At 44.3% G+C, this 12,605-nt stretch overlaps 1 protein-coding gene across 10 annotated transcripts in view; it reads right to left on the bottom strand.

Annotated features, from left to right (window-relative positions):
- Positions 1-12,605, bottom strand: part of NIN (ninein) — a 113,650-nt gene that overhangs the window by 70,308 nt on the left and 30,737 nt on the right. For all 10 annotated transcript variants that reach the window (XR_010839563.1, XR_010839560.1, XR_010839561.1 and 7 more), the window contains one exon: positions 10,464-10,633. Coding sequence is in view for 6 of the 10 variants with exons in the window: in XM_059056562.2 (XP_058912545.1) it covers positions 10,464-10,633 (170 nt within the window). In the remaining 4 variants the exon portion in view is untranslated. The remainder of the gene's footprint in view (positions 1-10,463; positions 10,634-12,605) is intronic.

The following is a 12,605-nucleotide window of genomic DNA, read 5'->3' as shown; positions in this document are numbered from 1 at the left end:
GGAAACAATAAATGCTGGAGAGAGTGTGGAGAAAAGGGAACCCTTTTGCACTGTTGGTGGGAATGTAAATTGATACAACCACTACGGAGAACAGTATGGAGGTTCCTTAAAAAAATAAAAATAGAACTACCATATGACCCCACAATCCCACTACTGGGCATATACCCTGAGAAAACCATAATTCAAAAAGAGTCATGTACCAAAATGTTTATTGCAGCTCTATTTACGACAGCCAGGATATGGAAGCAACCTAAGTGTCCACTGACAGAGGAATGGATGAAGAAGATGTGGCACATATATACAATGGAATATTACTCAGCCATAAAAAGAAATGAAACTGAGTTATTTGTCATGAGGTGGATAGACCTGGAGTCTGTCATACAGAGTGAAGTAAGTCAGAAGGAGAAAAACAAATACCATATGCTAACACATATATATGGAATCTCAGAAAAAAAAATGTCATGAAGAGATTAGTGGTAGGACGGGAATAAAACACAGACCTACTAGAGCATGGACTTGAGGATATGGGGAGGGGGAAGGATGGGCTGTGACTAAGTGAGAGAGTGGCAGGGACATATACACACTACCAAATGTAAAATAGATAGCTAGTGGGAAGCTGCCGCATAGCACAGGGAGATCACCTCTGTGCTTTGTGACCACCTAGAGGGGTGGGAGGGAGGGTGACGCAAGAGGGAAGAGATATGGAAACATATGTATATGTATGACTGATTCACTTTGTTGTAAAGGAGAAACTAACACACTATTGTAAAACAGTTATACTCAAAGATGTTAACAAAAAAATAAATGCCAAAAAAAAATCAAAGAAAGAAGAAAGTATATACGTAAACATGTACATTTAGCACTTTTTGTAAAAGTAAAGTACTGAAAACAAATTAAATATTTAACAATGGGGCATAAAGTATAATGATGTAGTCGATAAAAGTGTCATTATAAAACCATGTAAGAGCATGAGAAACATGAAATGTTAAATGAAAGACCAAACAAAAATGTCATCAACACTATGATTACCATTGGAAAAAAACATTTATACAATTAGACAAAGGACAAAGACTGGAAGGAAACAGAGACTATATATATATATATATACTTGGTTGAGGGAATATGGGAAAACTTTTTATTTCCTTTACTGTTATAAATGTTGTTTATACCATATAAATAGGTACAACTTCACTATTTCTTTTGCCCACCTGCCCCTGGATTCTCACTAAATGAATTCCCTGTGACCTGGGGGTGGGGAGAAAGGGAAACTTCTGTCCCCTTGGTATGTACCACTCTGCTAGTCAGCCACATCCTCCTGTACTGTGACCTGTGATGGAGAGACCATGCTTGGTGGGAGGTCCAGGCACTTTCAGGAGGGTGAAAGCTGCTCTGTGCCAATGCCTCCTACACTTAGCAGAGTGTGGGAAGATCAAGGACACTCGTCTGAGACCTGCCTTGGGGACTGTGACCACAGCCATCCAAAGAGGCATTCTTCAGACAGCCTAACCCTATAGCATCAGGTACAGCAGTTTAAGTGATTTCACACCAACTCTTAGGGCAAGTAGTGGCAAGGTAAGGGATAACTTATTTTAACATCTCCAAGGGTAACGATTTCAAGCATTTCTCTATGGCCCTGTGTAAGAAGCCTAGATCCAGCTAAGACCAGCCCTGCTAGAAGGAGAAGCAAGCTTATGCTAAGGGCTACATTTTCATTCCAAGACCACTTCAACTGGAGATTGAGTTTGCCACCCAGATGTTTTGCTATGCTTCTTCCCCGTCTCCCCCAAGGGCCTATTCCTTTAAGAAGGGGTAAGCACATGGGTGGCTGAATGTTTGTTATTAAATTGCATTTTCGGTGGGGTGGGGGGTGGGTGGGAGCAGATTCAATTCATTCACAGCTCTTTTATTTTCATTCTCACTGCCTGGGGCCAGTAGTTCCAATTAAAAAGCAGGGGGAGAGGGAAGGGAAGGCAGGTTAGAAGGTTGGGGGGGGGGGTTGGTCATTCAGCTACCGGAACACCACCAATAAAAGGAGGCATCACTCTGGAACAAGGTCTTTTAATTGCTGATGGAAAGCCTGGCAGGTGGCCTCTAGACACAGATCAGCCATGAGTACTGGAAAGGAGGTAATCACGAACATCTCTGGAAAAGTGGGAGAGGAAGGGGGTGGCAATTGCTCGGCTGTGTTCTCCACACTATTCATAAAAAAAGGATTTTCAACTTCTTCCTTTGAAATATTATGTAGCCTCTCACTGGAGAAAGAATGGATATTAATAAATTTTAAAAAATCATTCAGCAATTCCTGACTCTGGAGGCAAAATGGTAGCTGGGGGAGATTGCCGGGGTTAAGTCTGGCCCTGCCACTTTGTGTGACCCCTTGCTTACTTCATCTGCAAAGTGGGAGTGACCCACCTGATAGGGACACGGAGGCATATGCCTGGCTCTTAGGAAATGTTAGCTCTTGTTATTATTTCAGCCAGAACAATGAAGTGGTTTAAGGGTTTAGACTCCAGAGCCGGACTCTTCACTTACTGGCTGTGCAAGCTTGGGTAAGTTACTTAATCCCTGTGTGCCTCGGTTTCCTCGGGGGTAAGTGAATAATACCTACCTACGAGGGTGTGCCAGTATTTGGAAAGCACTTGAAACAGTGCCTGCTGCAAATTAAGCGCTGTCTGTTAAGTAAATAAATTTTATAATTACTATTCCTACTACCTGGGTGTTCAACACTAGGACAAGGGCAGAGGAAAGAAACAGCAGACAGACCAGTATCAGCTTTAAGAACAAACCCAGAAGAAACTCTGTAGAAACCCCAGCTTTGAGTGTGTTAGTTGTGATGAAGCAATCAACTTTTGATTCAGCGTAGGAACAGGGCCCCTGGGGCCCTCCGCGCCGTGGACAGTGTCCCCTGGGTGGCCACCTCTGGCAGGGCCCACCATGCCATGTGTGCTGGCCAACAGGCCCCATGAGAGCAGACAGAGGGGAGACGGTCAGAGGTTGCCCAGTCCTAAAATGGCTGCTGCAGAAAGAAGTGCCCTGCACCGCCAGGTAGGCAGACAAAGGGAGTCCCACACACACCACCACCACCCCCCGTGGGCTGTGCGTCTCAGTCACGCTGGCCACTGTGGTCAGCTCTCGGGCTGTCCTACAGCTGGACGAGGGTGCCCTGCACCTGTGGGCTGCACTGCTTTCAGGAATGCTTTCTTTGGAGGGACACCTGCTTCGTTGGATGGCAGAACAGATGGCCCGAGCCCCGAGGCCGGGCCAGCATCTGCAGCCTGTGGGTCTGGTGCAGCCCCTGCCCACAAGAGCCCAGCCGCAGACCCACCAGCCATCTGCTCTGGCGCAGACCTCTGTGCCCCTCAGAATGTTCAGCTAATTAAAGCGATTACGGGGGGCACACACGGGGCTATTCTTTCCCAGCAGAGGTTGCTGAACTGATCTTAAGAAGATTTTTTTTTTTTTTTGGAAAAGAGAAAGTCTTGCAAGCCCAGAGAGAAGAGAAAAGAAATTTATTAAAGGAACAAAGCTCCCCCAGCACACTGAGCCATAGTGTCCATTTTACAAGAGCAGCACACTAAAGTAATAAGCACAGGAAATCTCTGCAGAAAAACAGGATCAGTTTAGGAGATACTTACGATGGAAACCTTAGGACTTTTAAAAACACAGCATCTATCGCATATTTAACTAACAATCTTAAATACTAATAAAGCCGGTGCTCTGGGCACGTACTGGAAGCTAAGTGCACCCAGCAAGGCTGGCTACTGTTCCTGCAGGGACATGCTTCTTAGGACATCATCTCCACCTCTCCCGCATCTGAAGAAAGGCAAAGGGGCGATGAAAGGGGGGCCTGACAGCACGGCTCCCAATCTCTCTATACTGAACCCAGGGACAAGCTGCTCAGTTGCAAGGCTGTCATGACTACAATGCAAATCAGTTCCTTTATCTTTAAAAGCAGTTAAAAGCTACAAGTAAGTGTTGGGGATACCAAGAATTAATGTATGATTTTTTAAATGCACACACATTTAGATGAGTCCTGCTACAGTGCCAAACAGCCTTCAGTACTGCCAGTGTGAAGAAATGCTGAATTTAAAGGAATCTGAGCATTAAGCCTCTTCTACCAAGGTTGGGGACTGGTTTTGTTTCACTGGATTTTAAAGTCCTTAAAGGAAAGGGATTCTTTCATACATCTGCTTATGGTAGTATCCTGCTTATCAGAGTTGCTCTCAATAGATAGTGAATACTGCTCTCCTATTTGAAAAATACTTAATGGTATAGTTGGAAAATGTTACTATTATCATTAAAATTAACTTGTTAATTTTTTTTTTTTTTTTTTTTCCCCGGTACGCGGGCCTCTCACTGCTGTGGCCTCTCCCATTGCGGAGCACAGGCTCCGGACACACAGGCTCAGCAGCCATGGCTCACGGGCCCAGCTGTTCCGCAGCATGTGGGATCCTCCCGGACCGGAGCACGAACCCGTGTCCCCTGCATCGGCAGGTGGACTCTCAACCACTGTGCCACTGGGGAAGCCCTAACTTGTTAATTTTTGATGTGTTGTCTATTTTATTTTCTACTTAGAAAATAAATATTAGAAATTGTTGACCTGCAAGGAGGTGAGAATGAGGGCTAGACTCCAAGGGAATTTCCTCTGGGATCAAGTCAGGAGGACTTACCAGAACAGCAAAGGCTGAAAGTCTGAAAGCTGAATCTGTGTTAGAATGAAAACATCTTATTAGCTTTGAAGGGGCTTCTTTATATCACTTTCAAGTGATTTATAGTTGCATCTTGAATGAGTGTTTCATCTGAGAATAGCCAGAGATGATCTAGTAATACTCAAGAAATGTAAAGAGAAACACTGGAATTCCATTAATAAAAAACCTATCCTGATCATGTCATATTATTTGATGGAAACAAATGGCATCAGTAATGAAATTGCTTACTTTGTCAAAGACTAGAACAAAAAATGTAACGGGCGAATAATTGGAAAATAGGTGCATTTCAACTATGAAAGCTCTTAGAAAAACTTCTCTCAGTCATTAAGAAGTTTGCTCCAGAATTAAATATTTACTCTATACAATGAAAATGAATAATTTATGAAGTTCAACTACAAAGTTATGCATATATGAAAATGAACATAAGGGGGACACAAGTCAGTTTAGCACTTCTGGAAGAAGACAGATTTTATGGAGGGTAGTAAAATCAGTTTGTGGGTTCTTTGTGTTTCTGTTTTTAAATAACGACCACTCATCCTCCTACCCTCACAGTCCGACACAAGGGCTTGATTTGCTTGTCCATTCTCTGCTGAATGAAGCAATTGGCTTTAACTTTTCTCTCAGGTCCTCACTTAAACTGTAGGGTTTTGGCTTACACTACTATTGTCTACAGTTGAAGAAATCATTGTTTAAAGCCTCTGGCTCTTGATAAGAATCTTACTTTACCCAATTTATTCCCTGTGGAGGAAAACAGTTAACAAGGTGTCCCCTGTTTTGAACAGGGGCAGAAAGCAAAGTGGCCCTGCCCCAATTGTATTAATTGTCAACCTTTCCTACCAAGTCTGAGTAATACAGAATAAAACCAAGAATTAGTTTTGTTTTTCTCCCCAACTTCCAGCTACCCTTAGAAGAAACCCTTATAAAATTCAAGGTCAGTTCAGTAGCCACTGCATATATGCATATATGGGGGGCGGGAATATATACTCTTCAGAATCTAAAAACTCAAGAATGTGCCCTTTGTTAGTCTGGATTAATTCAGAATAGAATGTCCGACTGAATTGTCTTGAGTGAAAATGATCCCACAAACAAAGAAAAATCACCACTATCCTTTCAATACCACCCCAGATGAGAGGTCAGACTCCCAAGGGATCCATTTGCCAGGTAAACACACTAAATTGGAAGGTGAATGCACATTTCAGCCAGACAGTGGAACCCACCTGTCACTTGTGAACTACCACATTTTGCTTCAGGGTTTCTAAATGAAATTCGGAAATACATATTTTAGTGCTGAAAATTTAGCAAGATTACAGTGGTCTTTCCCTGTGCAAAGGCTTTATGGCCTTGTAAAGTAAACTTGGAGACACACTTAATAGTTAGGTTAGATATTTTCTGTTTCATCAGGAAAGAATCAAATTGCCTGAATAAAGCTGGGGGGAGGGGAGGGTGGAGATGATTAAAATGTTTACAATTTATGTTAGGGCTTTAACATGTGGACTGAAACAAAAGTCGAACACAACCTCATAACAAGGTTAAGACTTATATATTCCATTCAGCGGATGAGGCCAAAGTGTGAAGCACTTGCGATCCCACAGTCACAACATGAGTTCTCACCCAAGGCATCACAATGGTGCACCATGAATGGCCATGGGGGGAGTTCCAAACTGCTGTAACTAAAGATCTTCACATGGAACTTACGCTAAAAATTTAGGTGCTTGAAAGCAATCTCTACAATAGCATCACTCTTACTTGCCTGCATTTCTGTTTTCTTGGATGAGAGGGAAATGGTGGAGTTACAAGTAGACTACAGAGAATTATGACTACTGAGAATTACCTATAAATTTGTTGTACATGGGCTTCCCTGGTGGCACAGTGGTTAAGAATCTGCCTGACAATGCAGGGACACGGGTTTGAGCCCTGTCTGGGAAGATCCCACATGCCGCGGAGCAACTAAGCCCGTGCGCCACAACTACCGAGCCTGCACTCTAGAGCTCGTGAGCCACAACTACTGAGCCCACGTGCCACAACTACTGAAGCCCGGGAGCCTAGAGCCCGTGCTCTGCAACAAGAGAAGCCACCACAATGAGAAGCCCACGCACCACAACAAAGAGTAGCCCCTGCTCGCCACAACTAGAGAAAGCCCGCGCACAGAAACGAAGGCCCAACACAGCCCAAAATTAAATAAGTAAATAAATAAATAAATAAATAAATAAAAATTTGTTGTACATGTGGGAGAAGGCCTTCCAAACAAGGATGCATAAAGAACATTGTGAACCACTAGTCCAGGAGCCTAGGAATGAAATGTCCACTCTTAGCAATTCCCCAACTCTTGAATAACCCCAGAGGGAAGCAGGGAAGGGATTACTCTTTTATCCCTTCAGATGACTGTCTGCTCACATACCCTGCAGGATGAGTTCCTAGAAGGAAGCGAGCCACCCTGAGGACAGCTTTTATAGGTGGCTTGTGACATCATTCCATTGCATTGCACCCCTCCCAAGTCCTCAGATAAATGGATAATTACTTGATTCATCTTAGGGCTGAAATTAGTCTCCTGGTGGGTAGCAACAGCCAGACTTCTCCTCCATAGAACTTCTGACAACAGATTCAGGTCCTTTGGTCTTCAGGAAAAATGAGGCCTGTCTGAGGACAGGAGAAACTGCAGTCTCAGGGCAAGCTAGGAACCCCTAAGCCAGGACCCAGGAGTCAGAAGAAACCCACAATCAAACCAAGAAGGCTTGTCTCCAGCTCCCCATCTCACTACACCTCATGAAATATTCATGTCACAGGAGACCCAGCCCCCTCCCACCTTCAATACTGCCCAGCAGCACTGAGATGAGGTATGAGTCCCTGATAACAAACACACCCAAGAAAGAAATTCTTAACACCCATGGGCAGGAGACAAATGGGCCTGAAGCAACCAAGAGGGAGAAAAAAAAGTCAGAAGTACAATAAAGAACTCCTGACAGGTTCTGAACTCCTTGTAAGTTAAGAATAAATAAATCCCACAGTTCATTGAGAATCTCACTCTCCTCATCTTCCCCACCTGAGGGCCACTCTAGAATAGGGAAGATGACCTGGCACTCTGCTGAGCCCTAGACAGCTTCTGTAGAAGGGAGGAGGGTTTCTAGAGCAAGGCCATGCTGCCCAGAGCGTGAACTGTGCTGGCCAACTGAGTGGCCCTCAACTGCTGAGGCTATTGCAGAAACTGGCCAAGAAACAGGAGCGCTACCTTGACACAACAGGATGCAACAAGGCCGACACTGAAGAAACTATGCCACAGCCCGTGAGGGCAGCGCATGTGACCCATGGCCATGGTTACTGCATGAAGCTGGGGCTGGCCCTTCTTACTGCCAAGGGGAACATCAAAAACATCACACATGATTCTATTAACTTTGTAAAGTGATGAATCAACTTGAAAACTGACAGGCTCCATTCAGCTAGCAAAACACTTCATTTTTAGGCAAGAAAGCAGCTGGATGAACTTTGGTTTGAGTCCACTTTCAGCAATTAAAAAAAAAGGGGGAGGTAAAAACATGTTATCTGATTCTGCTATAGGCTTTCTGGTTGGGATGTAACAGACTCTCAAAGTCAAGTCAGTAGAGTCCTTGAGGAGAGCAGACACAGAGATAAATGACTCTCTACAGCACTCTATTTGCTCTCTGTTGATGGTGGGTCTTTACATGAAAGCTTCTATGTAGAGTGTCAAAAGGTCACACCTAAGAGGTTTCTGGAGGTGTTAGGGAAGCTGAAGTTCATTGGGGGTGAAATGATTCTCCCAACATACCCTTTCACTAAGACAAAAGCAGCAAGATTTTGCCCAGACTCAGGCCTCAACCCTTCATTTTATTTACACATAAAACCAAAGCCTCACTTTTTAAACAGTAAATCTCCCTGGAAATCAGTAAATAAGTTTAAATAGGGATATAAGAAATATTCTGCCAGCAACAAAATCAGCTGTGCCCAAGAACATTTCTGAGTATCCCCAGGTGGTAACTAGAAACTCTCTTCTCAAAAAAAACAAGCAACCATTTAATTTGTTAGCACCAAGTAACAGTGCCTCAGGTATTGAAAATAGTTGGAGAAAGGAGATACTAGACTTAAAGGTGTTTTCTATATAAGAAAAGCTTCCCCCGTGAAGTGTTGAGACCTATTTTAACCATTTTTTCACAGAGAAATGTCTCAGATACATTCCACACTATTTAGGGTTATGAAACAGATTTAATGTTATAAAATGATACCCTTCCTGATAGCAAGATATTATGAACACTGCAATAACTGAAGTATGCAAATTACTTGCCTCCCTGAAACAGTACATATAACACTTTGGTGCATGTGAGTCTATGTGTTTTACCGGGGAAAGGGCCCTATCTAAATTCTCAAAGGGACCCAAGAAAGGGTCTAAAACCGACTGAACCAAGATGAGAAGTAGCCTCTGCCCCAGACCCATTGGTCCCCAGTGCTGCGATGTTCTAGGCAATGTTTTCCTTTTTGCTTCTCATGGTCTTTCTGTTTTCAGCTGTCACTTCTCACCCGCACTACTCACACCATTTTTGTGGTTTCTATCTCCCTTATCCCCTCTAGCTGCTTTTCTTTCTCTCTTCTCGCTCACATTTCTGCCTGTGCTCCTTCACTTCTATTGTGAGGATAGGTATCACTTGATTTTTAAAAAAGGTGATCTGATCAGCAGATCAGTCACGTGTCTTCTAAATTGCAGCACTTGTGGTTGTTTTCATTTTTGCTCAATACCTGAGCTCTTTCCAGTTACCTTTGAGTTTGTGGGGTTTGTGGGTACCTTTGGGTTTGTGAAGATGCCAGATGTCTGACTGCTGGGGACATTATTGGAACAAGCTTCTTGTAGATTTCAGCACGCTGAACATGGCCTTGAGACAGCAACAAACACTCATTCCCCCCATCAACCTACGATCTACAGACTACTTTAAGAAACTTGAGGCACTCTGTCTCTTTCCCAGCTTAGATGAGCATCTGAAATATCTGCATCCCCAGTCTACGCTGGGATTTACAAGAAATATTTAGAGCTTGCTCAGCATGGCACTTTCAATCATGTTCTATAAATGGTATGCTGGTAAATGAGCCATAAAGAAACAAGAAAACGTCACTGCTTCTCCTTTATTGGTAGATTATAGCACCGTGTCAAATGGAAAGAAGGGAGATGAGGGAGGCAAGGTAATCTCCGACTGCTGGGGAGCCAGACACGCCAGGTGAGACAGAACCACTAAGAACCCTGGTAACTGCTAAGCACCGGGACAAGGATGAAGTTGCAAAGCTGCTTTACCCCACCACAAAAGATAAGATGCTGGCTCTTGAAATGCCTAAACACACTGCTTTCATTTCTTACCTGTCACGGCGGCTGTCTTATAGTTTGGGGGGAAGGAGTTGGTTAGCTTTTTACATAACTAAAAATAACAGTGCTGTGGAGGAGAGAGATATTCCCAAGAAGAGCTAGAAGTGGCAGACCTCAGATAGTATAAAAATCAATGAATTCAAAAATGTATAAACATAAAGCATGCACAGAAAGGTCAGCTCTCCAAAAGTTGAAACAGAGATGAAACATACAAAGAATAGAGAAAGTAGTCACATATATCCAAAAGGCAAGTAATAAGATTAGCAAGTAGTTGAAAAAATGGCTGAGGAAAGCCGTAAACCCCTCAGTTCTCCTGTATCTGCACCACTGTGATGTGGCTATCCGTGGGTATCCACACCTGTGATCCAGAAGGATACGCCTGTCCAATTTCTTACCTCACTGCGGTCGCTGGCTGGGATGTGTGAAGGCCTTGCTTCTTCATCGAGTGGCTCAATCACTGTCACCTCTGCAAATTCCTCCACGGATCCTTGAAACTCAGGTAAGGACCTTCGTCCGTAACGCTTCCCACCTCTAACATATTTGGGCTGAGCTTCGAGAGTGCAGTCTGGGCAAGGAGACAAGAGTTGAGGCCACATTACATGACAATCTCAGCCCCTATCTGACACACAAGCCTTCGGACACAGCCTCTTATACCAGCCCCAAAATAAACCACCACCGTTTGCCAGTTGTGCTGGACGTGGGCGTGTATGAGCCAGTAAGTCAGATGCAGAGCACAGCTTCTAATTCCAAATGATTTATAGAACCCCGAGTATATCTCAGCATATGGTGGGAGAGATGAGGAGCCAGCAGTGAGGGATTTGTTTAAAAGTAGGGAATTAAGATCAGGACAAAGCAAGTGGTCATATTTGTTCTTCTGTTTATTAAGCTCTGTTTTGCAGACAGAAGGAACAGGAGAGGGAGGGATCATACTACCAGAGACACATTGGAAAATGATGATAAAAAGAACACCTTATCAGCACTGTAAAGTTAGCATTCACACCAGTTAGTCTGGAACACACCCCTCTAGTACCTTAGTGAGTCCTTTGTTAACCATCCCACTTTCTGATCCATCAGACAAGCAGGAAGATAGAACAAAGAAACTGACACAGTGGATCCTAATCAATTAATGACAGCTCACTGCTCATATGAAACTTGTCATCAAGATCTCGTTATAAAATTAAAAGCTGTGGAATAAAATAGCAAATGCAAAACTGCATTAAGAAAATAATATATTATGTTCTTTTCTCTTCATGAGCTTTGTGTTGTACAAAATAAAAGGAATGTGCATAAGGGGACAGTCATCTCTTGACCCTGAAGGACTTCAGCATTCAGCAGAACATGTCTCAGGTTCAACCTTCACCACCACCACCACCACCACACCACTACCATCACCACCACCATCATCACCATCACAATCACCACCACCACGACCACCACCATCAGCACCACCACCACCATCACCACCATCAGCAGCACCACCACCATCACCACTACCACCACCACCACCACTACCACCACCACCACCGCCACTACCACCATCACCACCACTACCATCACCATCACCACCACCACCACCACCACCACCACCACCACCACCACCACCACCACCATCACCACGACCACCACCATCAGCACCACCACCACCATCACCAACCATCAGCAGCACCACCACCATCATCACCACCACCATGACCACCACCACCAACACCACCTTCATCACCACCAACACCATCATCACCACCGCCACCATCACCACCACCACCTTCATCACCATCACCACCACCACCATCAGCACCATCACCACCACCACCATCACCATCAGCAACACCACCACCACCACCTTCATCACCATCACCACCACCACCACCACCACCACCATCACCACCACCACCATCACCACCACCACCACCATCACCACCATCAGCAGCACTACCACCATCACCACCACCACGACCACCACCATCACCACCACCACCACCATCACCACCACTACTACCATCATCATCACCACCACCACCAACAACAACAACACCAACACCACCTTCATCACCACCAACACCATCATCACCACCACCACCATCACCATCAGCAACACCACCACCATCACCACCACCTTCATCACCATCAGCACCATCACCATCACCATCAGGAACACCACCACCACCATCACCATCACCACCACCACCACCACCATCACCATCACCATCACCACCACTACCACCGCCACGACCGCCACCACCATCACCACCACATACTAACCTTTCTCTACAATGGTAGCTTTAGAGCAATAAAATAAATACTTCACTCATTAGAAATGTCAGCTTAGAGACACACTTTTTTTAGCACCTTGAATAGAATTAGGAGAACAAGATATTCCATTAAAATATAAGACTGGCAATGCTTTGATTTCAGTTCTTATCACCCACATGGACATACCGTCTCTCTGGAGAACATAATATGAGTTCTGTTTGAACATGACAGTCTTAACAAGGTATGTCTGAACTCAGACATGTAGATTTTTAGATGAGGGCTGTACA

This window comes from Kogia breviceps, chromosome 3, assembly GCF_026419965.1.
Source record: "Kogia breviceps isolate mKogBre1 chromosome 3, mKogBre1 haplotype 1, whole genome shotgun sequence".
In the NCBI taxonomy this organism is placed as follows: Eukaryota; Metazoa; Chordata; class Mammalia; order Artiodactyla; family Physeteridae; genus Kogia; species Kogia breviceps.
This window is presented reverse-complemented; position numbering and strand designations above follow the sequence as displayed.